The sequence below is a fragment of the Plecotus auritus genome (genome assembly GCF_963455305.1).
Source record: "Plecotus auritus genome assembly, chromosome: 6".
Lineage (NCBI taxonomy): Eukaryota > Metazoa > Chordata > Mammalia > Chiroptera > Vespertilionidae > Plecotus > Plecotus auritus.
The window spans coordinates 176,575,830-176,601,821 of NC_137773.1; the positions used below are offsets into that span (position 1 = coordinate 176,575,830).

The window sequence follows — 25,992 nt, forward strand, 5'->3', positions numbered from 1 at the left end:
GGCAGGGCTTGACAGGGGACCTCAAGGTGCACCCCCAGTACTGAGTCGGGGGAACTCAGGCCATGCCCCCCACCCAGTGGGGCTTGACAGGGGATCACAGGCCATGTCCCACACCTGGTGGGGCTTGATGGGGGACCTCAAGGCACGCTCTCCCACCCTGGCACTGGGCCAGGGGACCTAAGGCTACGTTCCCTGCCTGGCAAGGGTGGGACTAGCCAGGTCTGGATCTATCCCAATGAGGTGGGGGGCCGGCCGGGTCTGGGTCTCACAAGATTTTGAGGCACATGTGGGTGGGCGGGGACTTGACTCTGGGTCCCATGGTGTGCCCCAGACTCTGACAGGAGGAAGGTTTTCATATACATTTTACTAATTTTCTTTCATCTCTGACACTTCTATTATACAGAAAGGGCAAATAGCAATATTAAATTATTTCCTCTAATTAATCCCCTTTTAATGTGCATGAATTTCGTGCACCGGGCCACTAGTTTGAGTATAAAGGACATTCAGAGCTGAACTCTCACCCTCTCATCTTACTGGCCATAATGGGACTGCTGATAAAAGTAAAAGAAGAAGGTGCCAAAGAAGGACTGTGTGTGAACATCAAAAAGACAAAACTCATTGTCACAGAGGAAATGCACTGGTCACAGAGACGATGAACACACGCTGCAGACTTTGCTTACGAGATCAGTCATCAGTGCCGATGGAGACGGCAGCCCAGACATGGGAGATGGCTAAGGCTCAGGGTACAATAAAGAACTGGGCAAGAGCATTCAGAGCAAAGCGGTATCATTAGAGACCAAGGCCGAGACCATCCACGCCCTCGTACTTCCAGTCACGACGTGCGGATGTGAGGCTTGCACAGTGAACAGGCTGACAGAGAATAACGGATTCACTGGGAATATGGTGCTGAGGAGAGCCCGACGGAGACCACGGGCCCTCAGAAAGACAAACAAGTGGGTCCTGGAGCCAATTCAGCCTGAAACATCGCTGGAGGCAAAAATGACAACCTGAAGCACATCCTACGGCAGCGGGATTCTGTGGGAAAAACAGTCCTGCTGGGGCAAAGAGAGGGCAGCAGGCACAGAGGAACAAACATGAGGTGGACTGATTCCCTAAAGGAGCCACAGACATGATCCACAGGAGCTGAGCAGGGCTGCTGAAGACAGGGCAGTGTGGACCTCACTCGTTCAGAGTCACCAGGAGCCGACACTAATACACATGGAATAGAAGGCCACTGAATGAGCCCTACAATTGTACAAATCAAGATGTCATTAAAACAATGTTAGTTAGCCGAAACTGGTTTGGATCAGTGGATAGAGCATCGGCCTGCGGACTGAAGGGTCCCAGGTTCCATCCCGGTCAAGGGCATGTGCCTTGGTTGCGGGCACGTCCCCAGTAGGGGGTGTGCAGGAGGCAGCTGATCGATGTTTCTCTCTCATCGATGTTTCTAACTCTCTATCCCTCTCCCTTCCTCTCTGTAAAAAATCAATAAAAAGGATTAAAATAAATAAATAAATAAAACTATGTTATTTAGAAATGGGAATCTCAGAATAAATAACTAAAGAGCTAAGTAAAATGGGTGAGCAGTGGAAATAAGGAATGGGGGGAGATAGGGCAAAAAACGACTATTTTTCATTAAAGGCCTAGTCGTCTTTAATATATGATTTAAAAACCCATATATACAAATATTGCTGATTTCTTTAAAACATGAAATTAAAAACACTCTACCATGAAAGGCCCTCACACACACATACGAGTCTAAGTAAGACTGGGAAACTCTGAACAAGACAGGCGGATTATGTTAATGTCAATATCCTGGTTGTGACACTGTAATATAGTTTGGAGAGATATTGAAGGAAACTGAGTAAAGGTTACATAAAGTCTCTCTGTATTGTGTGTTTTTTAATTGATTTTAGAGAGAGGGAGGGAGAGAGTGATTGGGAAAGGGACAGAGATGAAGACACGGAGAGAGAGAGAGAGAAATCTATGTGAGAAACATCAGCTGGTTGCCTCCTGCCACATGCCCCAACCGGGGGCTGAACTCAAAACCTGGGCACGTGCCCTGCCGGAAACCCAACCCACCACCTTCTGGGGCACGGAACGACGTTCCACCCAAATGAGCCACCCGGCCAGGGTTCTGTACAGCTTCTCAAGACTGTGAGTCTGGATGACCTCAGACTAAAAGGAAGGGAGACCGTGAAACAAGTGCTCATCGTTAGATGACCTGACGCTGTAAGTAAATAAATAACCTCCAAACTAGTGCCTACACTCAGAGCCAGTCCACTGTAAGTCCCGGAGATATTTGCTAGAAAGGAACTTTGTAAACTCAAATGCAGTATTTATGTGGATGGATTAAGGCCATAAGCAGACACAGCACCTCTGGAAAGGAGAGAAAAAAGACAAGACAGGCCCCACTACATACTGAGACTCACTTCACCCTGTGGTAAGACCTCCCACAAAGCCGCTCTGATAAACTGACGCCTTACAGACAACGAAAAGGAGAGCGCCCAGGAACCAGCTCGTCCAAGCAGCCCGTCCAGGGTGGAGGCGGCGTTGCACTCCCTGGGGAGCAAACAGCTTGGTTAGTAGGTGGCGTGGGGAAGCTGGCTTTAATACTGAGAAAAGTGAAGTTGGAATTCCAGATTTCCATCTGGAGAAGGAATTCCAGATGGTAAGGTCATAAATGTGAAAGGTAAAATGATGTAACTAATAAAATAAGAAGTAGCACGAGTATCTTCTCGACTGAGACGGGATAAGATCTGTTAAACAGGGGTCATGGACAGAAAATCAGAGTTCCCCTTTAATTGAAAGTTTAAATACTTTGGGACCAAGAATATGTTAAAATGATATTAAATGTTAGGAAGTTTTATTCTAACAATACCGCTATTAATTAGATGAGAAGCAACACAATTGATAATAAGATTTGAATTCTTAACGTCAGTATTGGCCCTTATTTTAATGACAGAATCAATCTACTTGCATCTTACAGGAAAGAAACCATGTCATGTTATGACTATCCATAAAAAGTAGATTTAATTCATCAGCAGTATCACTTTCAAATACAAAGGAGAATAAACAAAAGTCTGTTTTGAAATTATACCTAAAAATAGTGCTGGAAATGCTCCTAGTTCATTTTCATTCTCTCTCTCTCTCTCTCCCCTTTCCTTCCTGCGTTAACAGCTACTGTCAGAGACCAGAGACCAATGCCCACACCTGTTATCACTATGCTCTGCAGCTAACAGTGAATCAGCATATGCCCAATTTCCTAGCTCTCCTCAGGTATCTGGTAGGAGATCTATGCTCCAGTACTCTTCTTTCCCACGTTAAAAAGAACACAGCTTCTCCGTAGCATTCTTACGGTCCCTTTTCACTTCCCTAGATTAACTCTCTTTCTCTATAAATATCCAGTCTTAGAAATGACTGACTTACATAGTTGGTACAATACTGTTGTTTCAAACAAATACATCAATGGTTAAGAACAAGGAAGAATAATAAAAAGTCAGTGTTCTTTTACATGGTAAAATAATGTCTTAATCCACTCAGGCTGCTCTAACGAAATACCAGAGACAGATGGACTTATAAACAACAGAAATGTATTTCTCACAGTTCTGGAGGCTGGAAGTTGCAGATCAGGGTGCCCGCCTGGCCAGGTTCTGGTGACGGCCCTCTCTGAGGTTGCAGAGTGAAGTTCTTGCTGGGTCCCCACATGGGAGGTCTCTTTGAAAAGAGCACTAATTCCATTCACGAGGGCTTCACCCTCATGACCTAAGCACCTCCCAAAGGCCCTGCCTCCTGATACCATCACACTGGGCATTGGGTTTTCAGCATATACATTTTGGGAGGACATAAACATTCAGGCCACAGCAGATAATGGTTTAGCAGTCAGGGGTGGGCAAACTTTTTGACTCGAGGGCCACCATGGGTTCTTAAACTGAACCGGAGGGCCGGAACAAAAGCATGGATGGAGTGTTTGTGTGACCTAATATAAATTCAAAGTAAAGGAGCGGAGGGGAGAGCAAGAGAACCCTCCGCTCTTTCGGCTCTGCGGGCCGGATAGAACAGCTGAACGGGCCGGATCTGGCCCGCGGGCCGTAGTTTGCCCATGGCTGGTTTAGCTTTATGAGAAGAACCAAGATGGCGGCATAGGTAAATGCCTGTACTCGCCGCCTCCCACAATCACATCAAAATTACAACTAAAATACAGAACGGCCATCATTCCGAACTGAAAGCTGGCTGAATGAAGTCCTGCTACCAGAGAAGGAAAGAAGAAAGCACACTGAGGCTGGCAGGAGGGGTGGAGGCTAGGAATGGGCTGGGCTGGCACCCAGGTTTGCCGCTTTTTTAATCGGGAGGGAGATCATCTCTGTGGAGGCCACCTGTGAGGAACAAGGGGTCCCAGCCGCACACCAGCCCCCCAGCCCAGAGTTCCAGAGCTGGGAAGAGAAGTCCCCGTAACTACGGTCTGTAAAAGCCAGCAGGGATTGTGGCTGAGAGACACGGAGGCTGCTGGAGACCCAGGTGTTCCTCTCAAAGGGCAGGTGAATGAATGTACTCAGACTCGCTACCTCTGAGCTCAGCACCCAGTGGCTGTAGGGGACCAGACACATACAGGAAGGAACCCGACTGTCTGGCATCGGGGCAGAAACTCAGGGGCGGCTTTCTCCCAGACAGGGGTGCTCGCAAGGGTCATTGTTCCTGTGCTGGGACCTCCCTTGTTGCAGGGCTGACAGGCAGCCATTTCTGAGTCTCCATCAGTCTGGAGCACACTGTCAGCTCTGCCCTGGGGATTCCCTGAGGCCCCGGCACCCCACCCCCACCCCCGCATCCAATTTGCAGCCCCACCCAGGCTGTTTGCAGCAGCTTTTCCATATGAATTGCCTGTCTTGGTTTAGGCTTCAGACTTCGCTAAAATCTCCCAAACAAGATGCAGCTGATGACAGCGGGCCCCAAACCTATCAATAAAGATACAGATAAGGCTATTATAACCTAGATTTCCAACAGGATCCCCAATCTAGAATATTCTAATATTCTGTACTATTTTCACCACAGAATAACAAAATGCTCATGCAATTCCAGTATGTCTTCTCCCAGATTATCATCTAAAGGCACCACAGGCAGTCCTGGATCTGTCTCTTGCTTCAACAGTTTGGAGGGAACAGACCCAGGGGCGCCCCTTCTCCCAGCCTCCGGCCCCTCTCCTGTGTCTAATCCAGTCACCCCCTTCAGAACCACCTCCAGGACCGGCCACCACACCGGGTTTTATCCGCCTTAACTCCCTACTGCTGAACAGCCATGAGCTCCCAAGTTCGTCAGAATTATTCCACCAGGTGGAGGCTGCGGCCCACCGCCCGGCCAGCCTGCCTGCCTCTGGGGCTCCACACCCACCTCTCTGGGGGGGGGGGGGCTCTCGAGGGCGGGGCCACTTTTTCCGAGAGCGAGTTGGCGGAGAAGCGAGGGCGCTGAGCATCTTAAAGCTGCAAAACCAGCGCGGGGCCGCGTTCTCCCCAGGACGTGTGAAGACTCCCCAGGTGTGTGTGTGGGGGGGGGGGGGGGCAACTCTCAGGACTCAGGGCCGCCCAGGCCTTGGAGAGGAGCCGGAGCCAGGCCGGGCTGGAGCTGCGGGCCCTGGTTCTGCCCGCACAGAGCTCTGGGGCCTCCTGGAGAGCCACTTCCCGGGGTGAGCAGGTGAAGCTCATCAAGAAGAGGGGCGACCCCTGACTCAGCTCCGCAGGCTGCGGGCCCCCAGGCGGGGCTGGGCGAGTATCTCTTCGAAAGGCTCACCCTCCAGCACGACCGGGAGCCTGGGGAGCCCAGAGGCCTTTGGGGGCCCCTCTGCATCCCCCTGGGGTCTGGCTTTTACCTGAGTCTCCCCCCAAACTACTGGCCACTCTTTAACCACCCCGAGGCCCTCTCCCATGCATTGGACCACATGAAACAATGAAGCTTTTTGCAGCAAAACAAATAAATAAGTAGATAAATAAAGGCAGCACAAAAAATCCTGTCAGAACACAGGCCCACGTGTGTATTTTTTATTCTGGAAATACTGAAAAAATAAACAATGCACAGCTGGAATGTAAGGAAGCCTGCAGGTCCTGGCCTGGGACCACAGAGACAGCGGTGTGATGGCAGTGGCGTGCAAGGAGCCATCTTGGGGTGCTCTGGGCCTTCATCACCGAAGCCTCCCAAAAAGAGCCCCCGCAGGCCCCCTTCCTTGGCAATGACTGGGGGACGGCTCTGTGCCTGGTGTCAGACTCCGTTACTCTGACATGACCAGGTTTGTGATACGGACGGGGCAATTTTTGTTTCCTCTCTAACTCTTGGTTTCTTCATCTATAAAATAAAAATACTACTATCTTCTTCAATGTTGTCATGTGGGTTTGATTTTTAAAAAAACATCTATAATATTGCAAGCTTTAATGTGTTAATAGTATTATTCATGTCAAAAATTTTTTTCAATTTTTTAAAATTAAATTTATTGAGGTGACATTGGTTAATAAAATTCATGTGTCAATTCTATGATACATCATTTGCATATTGCTCTGTGTGACCACCACCCAAAATCAAATGTTTTACATCACCATATGTATTTGATCCCCTTTGCTCTTTAATATACCCCCACCCCAATTCCCTCTGGTCACCACCATGTTGTTGTCTGCGTTTATGCGTTTTTGTTTTTCTTGTTTATTTGTTATTTTCATTTTTATATCCCACATATAAGTTATAGCATATGGTTCTCAAGTTTTTCAGCCTGACTTATTTCACTTAGCATAATATTCTTTTTAAACTATATTTTTATTGATTTGAGGGGGAGATGGAGGGGGAGGGGAAGAGGGCAGAGAGGGGAGGGGAGGGGAAGAGGAGGGGAAGGGAAGGGGGAGGTGAGAAGGGAGAGGGGAGGGGAGGGAGAAACATCAATGTGAGAGAGTAACATCAATCCATTGCCTCCTGCACGCCCCTACTGGAAATCTGCTCTATAATCTGCTTATTTTTATTTCGTATATAATAACTCTTAAGTCCAATACTTCCATTCATTTACTTAACAGATAGAGTGTATTTTTAAACACAATGAATATGCATTAGGAAATGAATGAGTGTATGTGTACATACAGGGCGCACTGTCAGGCACTGGGGTATACAGAGATAAGGAAAATAAAACAGCACTTATCTTTATGGAACTGACAGATTAGCAAGGGAAACAATGAGAGCTAAATTAAAAACCAAAAACAGTCTCTGAAGGTAACCCACACAGCACTGTGGTAACAAAACCCAGGGGGCCTCCTTCGGCTGAATTGCTAGGGAAAGCCTTAGATGAAGCAATATGTATTTTTATTTATCTTTATTACTGGAAGTATTACGGAGTCCCCCTCCCCCCCTAACGGTCCCCTCCATCCTGCTCTCGCCCCCTCCCCAGGTCTTTCCCAAACTACTGCACTATTGAAACAGAGACCAGAGGATGAGGAGGAGTTGGAAAGCGAAGAGCCAGGGGATGCCCACTCCAGGTAGAAGAATCAGCGACAGCCACGATCCCAGGTGTGAGCAGCGTAATGCCCTGGCAAACGGGCTAGTGGGACGGAGACGCAGACGGGTCATGACAGGGGCTGGCATTTATTTTAAGCGCAACAGGAACCGCGGAGACTGACCGCTGAAGGGACACTATGATCCCACGTGCACTGTGAAGAGATCATGGTCCCTGTTGTACGGAGAAAGGAACAAAAGGGAAAGGAAATGGAAATGCCACACACATCCCCTTTCCTTCCTTCTTCTCTTCATTTAGGCCAGTGTTACACAGTTTGCCCCCATGAATCAGATCAGTAAGAAAAGATGCTGAGATGGGGAGAAATTGAGTGACTTAAGATAGCTCATTGAAAGATCATATATGTACAAAGTGAGGAAGGAAAAGAAATTAACAAGTAAAAGACTGGGTGGAAGTTTCTTGGAGGGCAATGAGATTTTTCCTTTTTAACTTTATCAAATAAATACACCATAATTCTTACCGGTCCCAACTGGACTTTTAGTTGTCCCTGTCCTCTACGATTACCAATGATGGTGCACAGCCACTCCTTTACTATCTTAGTGACCCAGGGAAGGCACGTCTGCGTCAGAATCTCCTAAGTAAAACTGCTTTGTAGAAGGATGGGAGCATTTAACAGATTAATAAATATCGCCAAATTGCACTCCAACATGTTTATATCTACAGCAACATCAAACACTAGGTATTGTCAATCCCTTTAGTCTTATCAATCTGGTAAGTAAAAGTCCCTATCTCCTCTTAATTTGTATTTGTTTCTATGAATGGTTGAGCACGTTGTAATATGTTTACTAGTGGTTTACATTTCTATGAATGGTTGAGCACGTTGTAATATGTTTACTAGTGGTTTATACTTCTATGAATGGTTGAGCATTCTGTAATATGTTTACCAGTGGTTTATATTTCTATGAATGGCTGAGCATGTTGTATTATGTTTACTAGTGGTTTATATTTCCATGTATGGTTGAGCATTCTGTAATATGTTTACCAGTGGTTTATATTTCTATGAATGGTTGAGCATGTTGTAATATGTTTACCAGTGGTTTACATTTCTATGAATGGTTGAGCATGTTGTAATATGTTTACCAGTGGTTTATATTTCTATGAATGGTTGAGCATGTTGTATTATGTTTACTAGTGGTTTATATTTCCATGTATGGTTGAGCATTCTGTAATATGTTTACCAGTGGTTTATATTTCTATGAATGGTTGAGCATGTTGTAATATGTTTACCAGTGGTTTACATTTCTATGAATGGTTGAGCATGTTGTAATATGTTTACCAGTGGTTTATATTTCTATGAATGGTTGAGCATGTTGTATTATGTTTACTAGTGGTTTATATTTCCATGTATGGTTGAGCATTCTGTAATATGTTTACCAGTGGTTTATATTTCTATGAATGGTTGAGCATGTTGTAATATGTTTACCAGTGGTTTACATTTCTATGAATGGTTGAGCATGTTGTAATATGTTTACCAGTGGTTTATATTTCTATGAATGGTTGAGCATGTTGTATTATGTTTACTAGCGGTTTATATTTCTATGAATGGTTGAGCATGTTGTATTACGTTTACTAGTGGTTCATATTTCTATGAATGGTTGAGCATGTTGTAATATGTTTACAAGTGGTTTATGCTTCTATGAATGGTTGAGCATGTTGTAATATGTTTACCAGTGGTTTACATTTCTATGAATGGTTGAGCACGTTGTAATATGTTTACTAGTGGTTTATACTTCTATGAATGGTTGAGCATTCTGTAATATGTTTACCAGTGGTTTATATTTCTATGAATGGCTGAGCATGTTGTATTATGTTTACTAGTGGTTTATATTTCCATGTATGGTTGAGCATTCTGTAATATGTTTACCAGTGGTTTATATTTCTATGAATGGTTGAGCATGTTGTAATATGTTTACCAGTGGTTTACATTTCTATGAATGGTTGAGCATGTTGTAATATGTTTACCAGTGGTTTACATTTCTATGAATAGTTGAGCATGTTGTATTATGTTTACTAGTGGTTTATATTTCCATGTATGGTTGAGCATTCTGTAATATGTTTACCAGTGGTTTATATTTCTATGAATGGTTGAGCATGTTGTAATATGTTTACCAGTGGTTTACATTTCTATGAATGGTTGAGCATGTTGTAATATGTTTACCAGTGGTTTATATTTCTATGAATGGTTGAGCATGTTGTATTATGTTTACTAGTGGTTTATATTTCCATGTATGGTTGAGCATTCTGTAATATGTTTACCAGTGGTTTATATTTCTATGAATGGTTGAGCATGTTGTAATATGTTTACCAGTGGTTTACATTTCTATGAATGGTTGAGCATGTTGTAATATGTTTACCAGTGGTTTATATTTCTATGAATGGTTGAGCATGTTGTATTATGTTTACTAGCGGTTTATATTTCTATGAATGGTTGAGCATGTTGTATTACGTTTACTAGTGGTTCATATTTCTATGAATGGTTGAGCATGTTGTAATATGTTTACAAGTGGTTTATGCTTCTATGAATGGTTGAGCATGTTGTAATATGTTTACCAGTGGTTTACATTTCTATGAATGGTTGAGCACGTTGTAATATGTTTACTAGTGGTTTATACTTCTATGAATGGTTGAGCATGTTGTAATATGTTTACAAGTGGTTTATATTTCTATGAATGGTTGAGCATGTTATATGTTTACAAGTGGTTTATACTTCTATGAATGGTTGAGCATGTTGTAATATGTTTATCAGTGGTTTATATTTCTATGAATGGTTGAGCATGTTGTAATATGTTTACCAGTGGTTTATATTTCTATGAATAGTTGAGCATGTTGTAATATGTTTACCAGTGGTTTACATTTCTATGAATAGTTGAGCACGTTGTAATATGTTTACAAGTGGTTTATACTTCTATGAATGGTTGAGCATGTTATAATATGTTTGCAAGTGGTTTATATTTCTATGAATGGTTGAGCATGTTGTAATATGTTCACCAGGGGTTTACATTTCTATGAATGGTTGAGCATGCTATAATATGTTTACCAGTGGTTTACATTTCTATGAATGGTTGAGCATGTTGTAATATGTTTACCAGTGGTTTACATTTCTATGAATGGTTGAGCATGTTGTATGTAATATGTACACCAGGGGTTTACATTTCTATGAATGGTTGAGCATGTTGTAATATGTTTATCAGTGGTTTACATTTCTATGAATGGTTGAGCATGTTGTATGTAATATGTTCACCAGTGGTTTACATTTCTATGAATGGTTGAGCATGTTGTAATATGTTTACCAGTGGTTTACATTTCTATGAATGGTTGAGCATGTTGTATGTAATATGTTCACCAGGGGTTTACATTTCTATGAATGGTTGAGCATGTTGTAATATGTTCACCAGGGGTTTACATTTCTATGAATGGTTGAGCATGTTGTATGTAATATGTTCACCAGGGGTTTACATTTCTATGAATGGTTGAGCATGTTGTATGTAATATATTCACCAGGGGTTTACATTTCTATGAATGGTTGAGCATGTTGTATGTAATATGTTCACCAGGGGTTTACATTTCGATGAATGGTTAAGCATGTTGTAATATGTTCACCAGGGGTTTACATTTCGATGAATGGTTGAGCATGTTGTATGTAATATGTTCACCAGGGGTTTACATTTCTATGAATGGTTGAGCATGCTGTAATATGTTTACCAGTGGTTTACATTTCTATGAATGGTTGAGCATGTTGTATGTAATATGTTCACCAGGGGTTTACATTTCTATGAATGGTTGGGCATGCTGTAATTGTTCACCAGTGGTTTATGCTTCCTCTTTAACGAAGTGTCTGCGTAAACATCTTACTATTAGAATCCAGAAGGATATCACCAACAGCTGTTATTTAGCACTTGGTTCTGTCCAAAACTCTTCCAGGAACTTTAAAACCATGCTGCCACATTTGTATGTTCTTAAAGGTAACCGTTCCAGTGCAGAATAAAAAGCCAAATAACACTTGCATTTACAAACTAAGACAACAGTAAAATGTGGGATCATGAAGCAAGCTAACAGTACGGCAGGAATGTGTGTGTCTGTCTGTAGAAATGTGAGCATGGCACCAACTGGCTGAAGATCCTGGGGGCAACACAGCCCCAAGGCAGGCCCTACTCTCCCAGGGTACGTTTGCCAGTTGGTAGCCTGGGAGTGCAGGGTGAGCTCCTGGTCTCCTGGATAACCGGCCTCGTCTCCACGGAAGCCCACGCTGGTCAGAGGAGAAGAGGCGCACGGGCACATCCCCCAAGGCCAGAAACACGGAGCTCTCCCGAGGATCAAGGGAAGAAGAGACTGTACGTCCAAGTGAAGAAGGCACTGGGAGCCACAAGGCCCCGGTGTAACTGCTCATATTTGGATGCTGCTCGTGTGCAGTAGCAATGTTTAACCCAAGTCTCAGGATGGTACCTTTACACGCCCACTTCTGAACCCTGACTTATAACACTGCCTTCCATTAACTGTATATGAGAAGTTTTGGTTGCCCTTCACATTTTGGTAACTTTAGCAGTATTATTAAAATAAACTCTTTATAAAGATATGCATATTGGCCTTGATATCCAAAACTAACTACTGCTGTTAATGGCCATTATATGTGGTCTCAACATTCTGCATAAGGTCTTGCAAACAGGGATTCAACAATACTTAATGAGAGAATAAATGGCTTTAATAAATTCATGCACCAGGTTGGTCCATCAATTCATACTGTGCCTCAGTACCCTCCTTTATAAGATGGAATAACTGTACCTCCTCACAGACTTTTGTAATGACTAAACTGATCAGATAAATATTCAATACAAGGCAATTTTAAAATAGAACTACCAACTACCTTCAATACACTAAACTAAATCTTAAAAAATTTATCAAGGATGATAAATTTATAGAATATATTCTTTACTTTTATGAATAGAATTTCTAAATATTAATCAATGTATAAAGAAACACTTGTTACAGTTCAGTATACAGGGTGTCCCAAAAAATATATACACACTTTGAATAATTATTAATTCCAATGGGTTAAATCTGAAAGGAAAGAAATATCAATTGAGCTACCAGCTCTTAAGTGTGCATACGTTTTTGGGGACATCCTGTATTAATCCCACCAATGTATGTTCAACAGCAGAAAATCAGTACTGTGATAGAGAGACTGCAAAGAAACCAAAGTAACTAAGAACACTCGTTCTGTGGTCCTTACGAGAGGTAATCAATCACAGAGATCAGAAGCACTCTTTGCTGAAACATTAACATGTTTATGGCGGAAAAAGATGAAACACCAAGACTCACAAAATGGACTGCAGGTTGGAGAACGTTGCCTGGAGAACAGACAGAGTTAGTACGTGGTTGCTAGGCAATGAGTTTCCAGGCTACAGCAACTTCTGATGGCAGGCCGCAGTGCGCTGCTCCTATAAATGATACTATGCTTGGACAACTTTAGAACCCTTTTGTAACACCTTTTCTCATACATAAGCCTGAGCTTAGGCTGACGACGTAGGGAACAGAGTTCTAGATAAATGTATTTTGTTTTTTAGGCTATGTAATTTAACCTGCCGCTCCAGTATTTTAATGCCGCTCTTTTAAAATATAAAACATGCCAACCCTGGCCGGGTAGCTCAGTTGGTCAGAGCAGTGGTCGGCAAACTCATTAGTCAACAGAGCGGCAAACCGCGGCTCACGAGCCGCAGTTTGCCGACCACTGGGTTAGAGCATTGTCCCAGTACACCAAGGTTGTGGGTTCAATTCCGGTCAGGACACATACAAGAAGCAACTAATAAAGGCATAAATAAATGAAACAACAAATCTGTGTTTCTCTCTCTCTCTCTTTATCTCTAAAATCCATAAAATTAAAATATAAAAACATGCCAGAGTAAGACAGAAAGAAGAGATCTACTATATGTAAAGAGAGAAAATCCAAAGGAATATGATTATTCAAAACATTTAAAAAGGCAATGTAAACTGTAATAGAGTGGTTTTTTCAAATCTCAAAATGTTCTAGTAAGAATAAGAACCGCCTAAGAAAGACTATAGTAAAACTATGTCATTGTGTAACTGGATGGGGATAGGGTGTGGGGTAGTGTGAATTTGTCACATTTGCATATTAGACATGGCATTTATAGTAGCCAGACTCATCTTCACAGTTGAATATGAATTTATCATTCTTAAAGACATGTGTCACAGACAAACTCAGACAAACATGATTAAAGGGGTTTATGATAAGGAGGAATAAATGGATATCATATATTTGGATTTTATTTTAGATTGTAATTCCACACTTGCATAATTTTTAATAAAGATTTTTAAAATAAGTTTTAGGTTCTCAGCAAAATCAAGAAGGTACAGAGATTTCCCATATGCCCCTTACCCCACAGATGCATAGCCTTCCCCATTATCAAATCCCCAACCAGAGTGGTACACTTGTTACAACTGATAAACTTATATTTATACACTATCAACTAAAGTTGATAGTTTCCATCAGGGTTCCATCTTGGTGTACATTATATGGGTTTAAACAAATCCTTTCTAATAAAGAGGGAATATGCTAATTGACCATCACACCCTCACAAAATGGCTGCGCCCACAGCCAATAAGGAGGGAATATGCTAATTGACTGTCACACCCTCAAAGATGGCAACGCCCACAGCCACAAGATGACAACTCCCAGTCCCCTCACCCCCACCGGGCGGCAGGCATGGAGCACAGCTGTGCCCAACCCCAGGTGGGTCCGGCCGCTCCACGCGCCTGCCTCCGGAGTCTTCCAGTCCCCTCAGCCCCCCAGCCGCCCAAGGCCAGACTGAGGCGCAGGCAAGCCTCGGATGGCGGCTGCCCAGCCGCCCAGGGCCACCCGAGGCTCAGGTAACCAGGGCCGGCCGAGGCTTGCACTGCCAGCAGTGGCAGCAGCAGAGGTCTGATGGGGGCGTCACCTTCCCCTGATCGCCGGGTTGCCTCCCGCCCCTGAGGGCTCCCGGACTGTGAGAGGGGGCAGGCCGAGCTGAGGGACCCCCACTCCAGTGCATGAATTTTCATGCGCCCGGCCTCTAATGTAGAGTAACATCCTAGCAGCACAGAGTTGTTTCCCTGCGCTACCATAAGAGCCTCTGCGCTCTGCCTGTTCCTCTCTCCTTCCCCAGCCGCTGACCTCCTTTCCGTCTCTATAGTTTGGGCTTTTCCAGGTTGTCATATAACTGAAATCACTCAGTACAGCCCTTTCAGATTGGTTCCTTCATTTAGTAATAGGTACTTAAGGTCCTTCCATGTCTTCATGGCTTGACAGCTCATTTTCTGTTTAATGCTAAATAATATTCTATCGTTTGCAGGTACCCGTTTATTAATCCATCACCTACTGAAGGACCTCTTGGTTGCTTTCACGTTACGACAATTATGAAAAAATCTGCTAGAAGCAACCTTGTGCAGATTTTGTGTGGACATAGCGTTTAATTTGCAGTTTTTTTTCTTTATCAGTTTACTCATTATCTCTTCCACCACTCCTTCAATTCTCTAGAGTCAGACCATACGCCATTTATCTTTCTATCCCCAGGTCCTAACAGGAAGGGTCTGGGTATATGATAGGTTCCCAATAAAGGTTGGTTGAACATGACAGACTGAACCAGACCAAGGCTATTCAGGTAAGTATGCGATTAGAAAGTAGTGAGTAACGGTTCAGACTCCAAATACTTGAGGATGGAGGAGTGACAACACATGGATAGACATTTCATACCGTTCAGCACAAGACAGACTGCCCAGGAAACAAAAGCATGCTGCACTGGCACAGGATTTTAAAGTCATTTAAAGAAGATTGGAGCAGGGCCACACGAGTGTATCATGGGAACATACATCCTTGGTTTATTAAATGAATTTAAACTATTCAATGTCAGTGGCTCTAACACCATATTCATACTTGGGAAAACTGTTGATCTTAAGTAGGACAGGGGTCTCTGAGTTCAATTCCTCTTTTAATTATTTCCGTATGTCCTGGTGCCCAGCACAATGCCTGGCACATCACAGCAGGTGCTTCATACACACTTGTGGAGCTGCTATGGGCAGACCTGTCATTTTAAATGGGGAACACAATGTACACCGATTTCAAAGCCCATGAGTGTGATAAACCGCACAATGAGAACCAAGTAAAGATCTCCATGATGCCCTCGGTAAAATCACCCAGACCTCTTTCGTCTATTAAATGGAAAACAAAAAAAAATAATATTTAATATTAGTGAGGCTGTGTGAAAGAATAAGATACATCTGATATACTGGTAAGAGTATAAATGAAAAAATATTATTGAAAAGCAAAATTTCCTCTTTAACCAATTACTTAAAACAACTATTAAAAATGCAGCTGAAAATTAGTATACAAAGTGTTCACTAAGGGTTTCTAATAGTAATAAAGCCAAGAGCCTATGTCCAATACAGTATACGTCCTCCATATGGTAACATAGACTATTCATTTTAGAATTGTTACTAACAAAAAATTTGTGATTATCAGGAGTAAAGTCAAATGGGTTTACTCCATCTTGTTCAGAACCCAAACCCTGTCACTTACTTTCGGTCTAAATTTTGTGTCCTATCACTCTCTACCTGCATTTCCAGAGGGTGTCGCCTGGGTTTTTATTAACTGCTGGCCTAACAGAGAGTGTCATGTAGGACACGTCCTTTACGTTTAGCAGCTGTAAGACACTGCTGATACAACTTCTTGGCCTTTACCTACCATGGGGTTCACAATGTAACTCTCCAGTTTGCTCACCTATTCAGCAAATATCTGTTGCATGGAAGCTTCCAGGGATCCAACAATGAGTAAGATCACCAAGATCCCTGGAGTTACAGATCTTATATTTCACTTACTGAGACAGGGCGGAGCGACTGCAGGCATATGAATAACGTGTTCTCTTCAGGCTGATAAAAAGCAGCCTACTATTTTTCAGCTAATATTAAGAACATACATTTGAAAAACTGCAAATATTCAGAAACCTAAAAATTTTGCAATTGTCATAGGCCAGGCAATTTTTTCACTTGATACAATGCAACTTTAATGATATAATAAACTAATTATCAACTACTTACCACATAGAGTTGTTTCCACAGACTGGCCCATTCTTGTAGAGTTGCTGTAACCTCAGTCACAATGGAATCTTCAAGAGGAACCACAGTTTCATACTGCCTAGACCACGAGAAACAGCCACATTATCTTTGATAAATTACCAGAATACTATGTACTGCCCTTTCAACATGTGTAACTCAAACTTTAAATTAATGCAAATATAAAAAGAGGTACACATAACTGACTGAAGATCCTTTGCAGTAACATCCTGCAATAGTGTGAGTCAAGCATGTCAAATTTGTGGCTATTCTCAAAATAGTACATCATTTAAAAAAATACTGTATGCAAAATGGTTTTTGTAAAACTCACAACTCAGGTTATCTTTCCAGGACACAGGAAAACAAATTAAAGTTGTCAGTATTTTAACAAAAAATTATGTCCCAGAATTACATATGATGAATGAAGCAATTATGTTTTTGGCAGGAAAACATGTCAATAGCATATTTATACAATAACGAAACAAAAAAAAACCACACCAAAGCCCTCCTCTGCAACCGACAAAAACTGTAAATAAATTTAGTAAGGCCAACTACTCACCCCCTATTACTGACAATTGCCTTTTTTAAGTGAATGTAATTTGCAGGAAAGATCCCCTGTAAAAGAGAAAAGATTTTCTATTAGAAAAAATAATCTGTGATTAATATCTCACATATACTAAAACAGAAGTCAGATTTCAGCATAGAAATACTCTATCAACAACATAATAGATCTCTTGATATAGCAACCACTTTGCTAATTAAGAATGCAATGTTTTACAAATTATATTATATATTCATTGTCATTTGCAGTCAGAGTCTATCCTCAGGGAAAAACTGTGATCTTAACCACAAACTATATTTTTTAAGTTACAGATTGAAAATATTCCATCAAATCATTCTCAGGATATAAAATGTACAGAGCTTGGCATGAATCTAAAATCAACAATACTGTCTGGCCAACAACTCACAGGTTATTCTGCTCAGCGCTAGAGAAACAATTCTCAGACTCTGGCTAATATTTGTATTCAAAAGAATTTATCAATCTAGGAGCCTCTCTAACTAATTTTTCTTTTATTCTTTCTAAATGATTTCCACTTGGGTATTTGCCATAACATGATTTCAATTCCTAACGAATAAAGAATGTATTTGGTTTTAAAAAATTAAGTTTTCCAATCAATCTTTCATCCTTTTCCTGATGTATGAAACTCCTTTCCCATAAAACACAAATTACATTTTTTATTTCTTCTTTTACCCACAAATGGCCTAAGTTTTTTATACACTTTGGCCCACAGCACTAACAACAATAAACTCAGCCTATACCTCACAAGGCCATCAGCAGTAAACTACAGTAATGCATTTTACAGTTTAGTGTACACATCTTTCACCTCCTTGGTTACATTTATTCCTCACTATTTTATTGTGTTTTATGCTAGTGTGAACTGGATTGTTTTCTTCATTTCTTTTTCAGATATTTAACTGTTAGTATATAGAAACACAACTAATTTCTGTGTGTTCATTATATGTCCTGCAATTTTACTTAATTTGTTGATTAGTTCTAGCAGTTTTTTGGTGGAACCTTAGGATTCTATACAAATCATATCATCTGCAAACAAATAAAGTTTTATCTCTGCCTTCCCAATATGAAGACCTTCTAATTCCCTTTCTCACTAGCTAGGACTTCCCAGTGCCATGTTAAGGAAGAGTGGTGACAGTGGCCGCCCATCCATGTGATGCTGGCTGCGGGCTTGTCATATACAGTCTTTATTAAGTTGAGGTATGTTCCTTCTAAACTAAAGTTGTTAACAGCTATGAAAAACCTACTGAAATTCTTCTTGTGACCATATTATTAAGAAAAATGTATAGGAATGTATTTTTTAATTTTAAGTGTGTTAATCAGTAAATGGTTATCTTTTTCAAACACTAAAGAAACTTAAACCATAGTTCTACAAAATATTGCTTCAGTAAATGAAATTCAGTTATTGTCTTTCCATCTCTTAATTTTTTAAGTTTAAGAATACAAATAAAAGCTATTAAAAGGTATATAGATATGTGTTTTTATAAATGCTACAATAATCCAAGATTCATGAACCGGGCTGGTATTACCAAAATACACACTCTCACAAATTACAGCTTTCCAATCACTTATAAGATTTCTCATTTATTCAAGTTCTAAATTTTTGACAATTCTAAATCAAGATAAAAAACAAAAAATAAAAATTGTGTCCTTATAAGCATTCCAAAGATGGAAATAACAACTGAAAGTGTGTTTTAAAATGAGAAATGCAAGGGAAAATGTGACCTATGCGCAGTGGTTCTCAACCAGGGCAATTTTACTCCCCCCACCCAGGGCCTTGGCAATGTCTGGAGACATTTTTCGTTGTCACACTTGAGGGGGGATGTTACTGACATCTAGTAAGTAGAGGTGATATATGCTGCTCAACATCTTATAATGCACAAGACAGCCTCCCACAACAGACAATTATCTGGCACAGAGAGCAGGAAGACAGAGTTTGGGGGCAGGGGTTTGCGGGGAGGGATTGAGCAAAAAGGAAAAAAAAGAAAGAATTTATGGACACGGACAACAGTGTGGTGATTGTGGGGGCTTGGGGGTGGAGGTGGAAGAGGATATAGGGGGGATAAATGGTGATGGAAAAATAAAAAATTATTATTTTTAAAAATAACTGTAACAGAACCCCAAACAAAAGGAATCCAAAGAGGACCACACCAAGACACATCATAATTAAAATGCCAAGAGCAAAAGACAAAGAGAGAATATTAAAAGCAGCAAGACAAAAACAGTTAATTACCTACAAGGGAGCACCCATACGACTGTCAGCTGATTTCTCAACAGAAACTATGCAGGCCAGACGGGACTGGCAAGAAATATTCAAAGTGATAAATAGCAAGAACCTACAACCAAGATTACTCTACCCAGCAAAGCTATCATTCAGAATTGAAGGGCAGATAAAGAGCTTCACAGATAAGAAAAAGCTAAAGGAGTTCATCACCGCCAAACCAGTATTATATGAAATGCTGAAAGGTATTCTTTAAGAGGAAGAAGAAGAAAAAAGTAAAGATAAAAATTATGAACAACAAATACATATCTATCAACAAGTGAATCTAAAAATCAAGTGAATTAAAAATCTGATGAACAGAATAAACTGGTGAATACAATAGAATCAGGGGCATAGGAAGGGAGTGGACTGACAATTCTCGGGGGAAAGGGGTGTGGGGGGTATGGGAAGAGACTGGACAAAAATCGTACACCTATGGATGAGGACAGTGGGAGGGAGGTAAGGGCAGAGGGTGGGGTGAGAACCGGGTGGAGGGGAGCTATGGGGGAAAAAAGGAGAAACAATTGTAATAATCTGAACAACAAAGATTCACCATAGCTAAGATTTGGAAACAGCCTAAATGCCCATCAGCAGATGAGTGGATTAAAAAACTGTGGTACATCTACACAATGGAATACTACGCTGCGGTAAAAAAGAAGGAGTTCCTACCATTTGCAACAACATGGATGGAGATGGAGAGCATTATGTTAAGTGAAATAAGCCAGGCAGAGAAAGAAATATCACATGATCTCACTCATTTGTGGAATATAATGAACGGCATAGACTGATGAACAAGAACAGAACCAGAGGCTGAGAAACGTTGATCAGAACCTCAAACCTCAGAGAAGGAGGGGGGTCGGTGGGAGTAAGGGGGAGAGATCAACCAAGGGACTTGTGTGCATGCATATGAGCCTAATCAATGGACACAGACAACAGGTGGGTGCGGCATGAAGGGGGGTGGGGGGTAATGGGGGAATAAGGACACATATGTATAAAAATAATAAAATAAAAAATAATAAAATAAATAAATAAATAAAAATAACTGTAGCCCTAGCCGGTTGCTCAATGGTTAGAGCATCGGCTCAGGAACTGAAGGGTCTCGGATTCAATTCTGGTCAAGGGCATGTACCTCAGTTGCAGACTCAATCCTGACCCCGTTTGGGGCACATGCGGGAGGCAACCAATCTATGTTTCTCTCTCTCTCTGTCTCTCCCCCTCCCTTCCACTCTCTCTAAAAATCAATGGAAAAAATATCCTCAGGTGAGGATTAACAAAAAATACACTAAAAAACATTGTATTCATGCTATAAGGAGCTATTACTATTAACCTTGGGCCCACCTGATAAAATAAAAACATATTGGCTTTCACATTAGACTAACTCAAACCTCAACTTGTGAGCATTGTGGGCTTGGCAAATTGCTTAGCCTTTCTGAACTTGAGCATCCTCAACTATAAAATATAGGTGATATCAGTACTTACATTATAATGTAATTATGAGGATAAATGAGACAATATATCTGAAATTTTTAATACTGTATCAGACACACAGTAGGTCTTTGATAAATGTGAACCCATCAAATCTCACATGAAAGAATAAAGTATCTGGTCCAAAATATCAATAGTGCCTAGGATGAGAAGCCCTGGCTATGAGAATTTCAAGTTTGAAGATATTGTCTTCTCATAGTTATTACCTTAAAAACTAACAAATTAGCCCTGGCTGGCATGGTTCAGTGGTTAGAGCATCAGCCCACAGACCAAAGGGTTGTGGATTCGATTCCTGGTCAAGGGCACGTACCCCATTTGCAGGATCCCTAGCCCAGGTAGGGGCACGTGCAGGAGACAACCAATCGATGTGTTTCTCTCACATCAATATTTCTCTCTGTCTTTCCCTGTCTTCCACTCTTTCTAAAAATCAATGGAAAAATACCCTCGGGTAAGGATTTTTAAAAAAAAGAAAGATTTTGCAAATGTATTGAGAATAATGTTCCTAAGTATATTATAACTGCTAATTAAAATATTATTTTGTTTGTTCAAATTAATATTAATTGGTAACAGAATAAACACAGAAAATCTAGTTAACAAAATTAGTATTCTACACTTATAAGTCTTGTTTAAATTCATATTTTAACAATAACATTATGATCAACAAAGACATCTAATTGAATATTATTTGAAAACCTTTTCATTCTGTATTTTACAAAACCAAATTCATCTAACTAATCACATGGCTCCACAAAACTGGGCCTAAGAATAACTCAATTTAGTTTTGTCAACCAAAGGACTTGTATGCATGCATATAAGCATAACAAATGGACACAGACAGTATGGGGGTGAGGGCATGTGCTGGGGGAAGGGAGCAGCTGGGGAGAGGTCAAAGGGAGGGGAGAAGGGAGACATATGTAATACTTTCAACAATTAAGAATTTAAATTTAAAAAAAATTAAATGTCCTAATAGGCTTTTCCAAAATAAGCTTTCCAGCTATGGCCATATATGTATTTTCTAGCCTTGAAAATAAAAACCATTCCAACAGCGCTGAGACAGAGCAGAGACTGATACAGCTCTGAGAAGGAAGAAATGAGTGTGGCCTCTGTAAAAGATTTTAAAAGAGCAAATAAGAATTGTTTTTATAGAAAACAAACATACTAGGCAGCTCCTTCATTAGAAAAGGTAATAAAATTATTCAGTACCTTTACATTTGGCTTCTTTGTTGAAACTCCTCTGTACCAACCTAAAACGAAGCATACAAAGGATATTAAAATCACATTGTTGTCATTTTCTGTGAGACATGAGCATTGTTAGAAAAATTAATGCAAACTTTTCTAATAAAGGCACATTAACTGTGCCTTCATTAGTAGTTTACTCCAAAAGGAACAGCCTTACAATAAATACAACATTCTCAATTTTCTTCAAAAAGGGTAACGCCCTAGGTCCATCTCTGCTGTCGCAAAAGGTAATATTTCCTTGTTTGTTCACAGCCAAGTAGTAGTCCATTGTATAAATGTACCACGGCTTCTTTATCCACTCATCTACTGATGGACACCTGGGCTGCTTCCAAATATTGGCTATTGTAAATAACGCTGCAATAAACATAGAGGTGCATATATTCTTCTGAATTAAGAGTTTCAGGTTTCTTCACATATATTCCCAGAAGTGGAACCGTTGGGTCATAAGGCAGTTCCATTTTTAATTTTTTTAGGTAACTCCATACTGCTTTCTACAGTGGCTACACTAATCTGCATTCCCACCAACAGTGCACAAGGGCTCCCTTTTCTCCACATCCTCGCCAACACTTGTTGTTTGTTGATTTATTAATGACTAGATGCCCGATGCACGAAGATTCGTGCAAGAATGGACCTTCCTTCCCCTGGCTGCCGGCACCGCCTTTGCTCCGGCCCAGAGCCGCCTTTCGGCCTTCACTCGGGCCCGGAGCCGCCCTTCCACCTTCCCATGCTGCCCAGAGGCCTGGAGCGGCTGGGGCGATGCAAAAACGCCTGCTTCGTCGCCATGGCGATGACACGTCCCGCCCCCAGCCGCTTGGCACTTGTGTATGCAAATTAACCTGACATATTTGTTGGATTAATTTGCATACTCACTCCTGATTGGCTGGTGGGCGTCACAAAGGTACGGTCAATTTGCATCTTTCTCTTTTATTAGTGTAGATAGCCATTCTGGCAAGTGTGAGGTGATAGCTCCTTGTGGTTTTAATTTGCATCTCTCTAATGATTAGTGACTGAGCATTTTTTCAAATGTTCACTGGCCGTATGCATGTCCTCTTTGGAAAAGTACCTATTCAGGTCCTCTGCCCATTTTTTTTAATTGGATTTTTTTGGGGGGGGGGTGTAAAGTTGTGTAAGTTCTTTAAAATTTTGGATGTTAACCCTTTATCAAATGTGTCATGGACAAATATGTTCTCCCATTCGGTGGGTTGTCTTTTCATTTTGTTGCTGATTTCCTTTTCTGTGCGAATGTTCTTTAGTTTAGTGTAGTCCCCATTTGTTCATTTTTCTTTTGTTTCCCTTGCTCAAGGAAATATTTTAAAAAATACTGCTATGAGAAATGTCCAAGATTTTACTGCCTATATTTTCTTCTGGATTTTTATGTTTTCAAGTCTTACATTAAAGTCTTTAATCCATTTTGAGCTTATTCTTGTATATCATGTAAGAAGCTGGTCTAGTTTTATCTTTTTTGCACATATCTGTCCAATTTTCCCAATACCATTTATTGAAGAGACTGTCTTTACCCCATTGTATATTCATGCCTCCTTTGTCAAATATTAATTGACCATAAAGACGTTGGTTTATTTCTGGCCTCCATTCTGTTCCATTGATCTACATATCTGTTTTTTATGTCAGCACTACTATGGCCTTGTAGTATAGTTTGATATCAGGTCATGATTCCTCCAACTTTGTTCTTCTTTCTCAAGATTGCTGAGGCTATTCAGGATCTTTTGTGGTTCCATATAAATTTTTAGAGTATTTGTTCTAGTTCCGTGAAATACATCATTGGTAACATGATAGGAATTGTATTGAATCTATAGATTGCTTTTAATCACGTTAATTCTTCCTATCCAAAGTATTATGCTAAGTTAAATAAGTCCGTTAGAGAAGGACAAATACCGTATGATTTCACTTATATGTGGAATCTAATGAACAAAATAAATAAAATTAGAAACAGATTCATAGATACAGAGAACAGACTGACAGCTATCAGAGAAAAGGGGGCTTGGGGGACTTGGTGAAAAAAGGTGAAGGGATTAAACAAACAAAAATACTCATAAACACAGACAACAGTATGGTGGTTACCAGAAGGAAAGTGGGGGGAGTGAGTGGAGGCAGAAGAGGATAAGGGGAATAAATGGTGACGGAAGGAGACTTGACCTTGTGTGGGAACACATTATGCAGATAACGTATTACAGAACTGTATACCTGTAACCATATAATTCTATTAACCAATGTCACCCCAATCAGTTTTTAAACAAGGAACTTGGCAAAAAGAAAAAAAAAAAGGCACAAAGCCCTTTCAACTGAATAAAATACAAAAAACTAGAAAAGACCTCAGAGAACATGTAATCCAACTCCATGAAAATCCCCAGATGGCCTGGCCAGCGTGCTTTAGTGGTTGAGCATCAACCCATGAACCAAGAGGTCACTGGTTCAATTCCCAGTGTCAATGTTTCTCTCTCATTCATGTTTCTACCTTTCTAACCCTCTCCTTTCCTCTCTCTTTAAAATCAACAAAAACATCTTTTGTTAAAATCCCCAACCCAGCCCCTGTGCTCAGTGGTTGAGTGTCAACCAATTCCCTGTCGGGGCACATGCCAGGGTTGCGGGCCTGATCCCCAGTAGGAGGCGTGCAAGAGGTAGCCAATGAATGTTGTTTCTCTCTAAAAACATCAAGAAAAAAACATATCCTCAGGTGAGGATTAAATGTATATATATATTAAATATGTATCATAAACTAGATTCTAAAATGACACTTTATAAAATGTGATTAAAAATAAGGTAATAAATGAAACTAAATTCCTAATTGAGATGTAATGTTAAATCCTATATTACACTGAAATCAGTAGAGATTTTAGAATTACGAGTTATGCAAACTATATTATATTTAAGCAATTAGTCTACAAAGAAGATGAAAAGTACAGAAAATAGAATTTTAAACCAAATATAACCACATCAGACTGATGAGCAAAAACCAAATTGTAGATTTTAGAAAAACAGCTAGAAATCCACTATACTTCCAAAGATAATAAAATTCAGAGAAACATTAAACACTATTTAAAAGTAATTAACATACAAAAAAACAGAAGAAGCTGAGCATACCAGAGAACTGCCATAAAATTAGGAAAGGGGCACACTAGTGCGTGCGTGTGTGTGCGCGCGCTTACTGTCTGCTGTGTAAGCACTTCCTGTGCGAATGGAGTGAGACAGGCACAGAGCTTACATATGTCACCTTCATTCTGGACTACACCTTCCGTGCTTGGTCATGCCAGATATACTTCACGTATTTTAAAATGTACTTCAAACCTGATTTTTTAAAGGAAACTTTTTTAAAAATTTACTCCCATTAGGTTAGAAAAATAATCAGTAAGAAGAAGAGAAATACAACTTAAGAAAAGAGGGGGTCTAAAATATTCGGGGTCTGCGCATACACATATATATTAAGTAGGAATTCATCTGAAAGCTATGGTTATTTAACATGTAGACAAAACATAGTCGTCACCTGTGCCATGCTCTATGCTAGGTGTTTTCATATTTATAATATGTAACATTGTGGAATCGCACTTGGTTAAATATGCACTACTATTTACATAGTGAAATGTAAGTCACCAATGTGAGTGAGGCTATACTATCAAAAAGAGACAACAGTACTACTACAATTGCTACTGACAGAGAGGCTGCGGAACAGAGTCAGCAGTGTTAAACCGAAAGAATGAAGCCTTTATATAGATCAGGCCATGTGACAGTAAACAGTCAGCAGTCCTTTACAAAGATTCTGGGTGCAAACCAATCCAGCCAGATCAA

General features: G+C 40.8%; 1 protein-coding gene across 7 annotated transcripts in view; it reads right to left on the bottom strand.

Moving 5' to 3' along the window:
- DOCK3 (dedicator of cytokinesis 3) overlaps nucleotides 1-25,992 on the bottom strand; it is a 194,701-nt gene that overhangs the window by 123,634 nt on the left and 45,075 nt on the right. For all 7 annotated transcript variants that reach the window (XM_080671830.1, XM_080671836.1, XM_080671834.1 and 4 more), the window contains exons 3-5: nucleotides 22,156-22,196; nucleotides 17,193-17,248; nucleotides 16,619-16,715 (exon numbers count right to left, since the gene is read on the bottom strand). In XM_080671830.1, coding sequence (XP_080527956.1) covers nucleotides 16,619-16,715; nucleotides 17,193-17,248; nucleotides 22,156-22,196 — 194 coding nt within the window. The remainder of the gene's footprint in view (nucleotides 1-16,618; nucleotides 16,716-17,192; nucleotides 17,249-22,155; nucleotides 22,197-25,992) is intronic.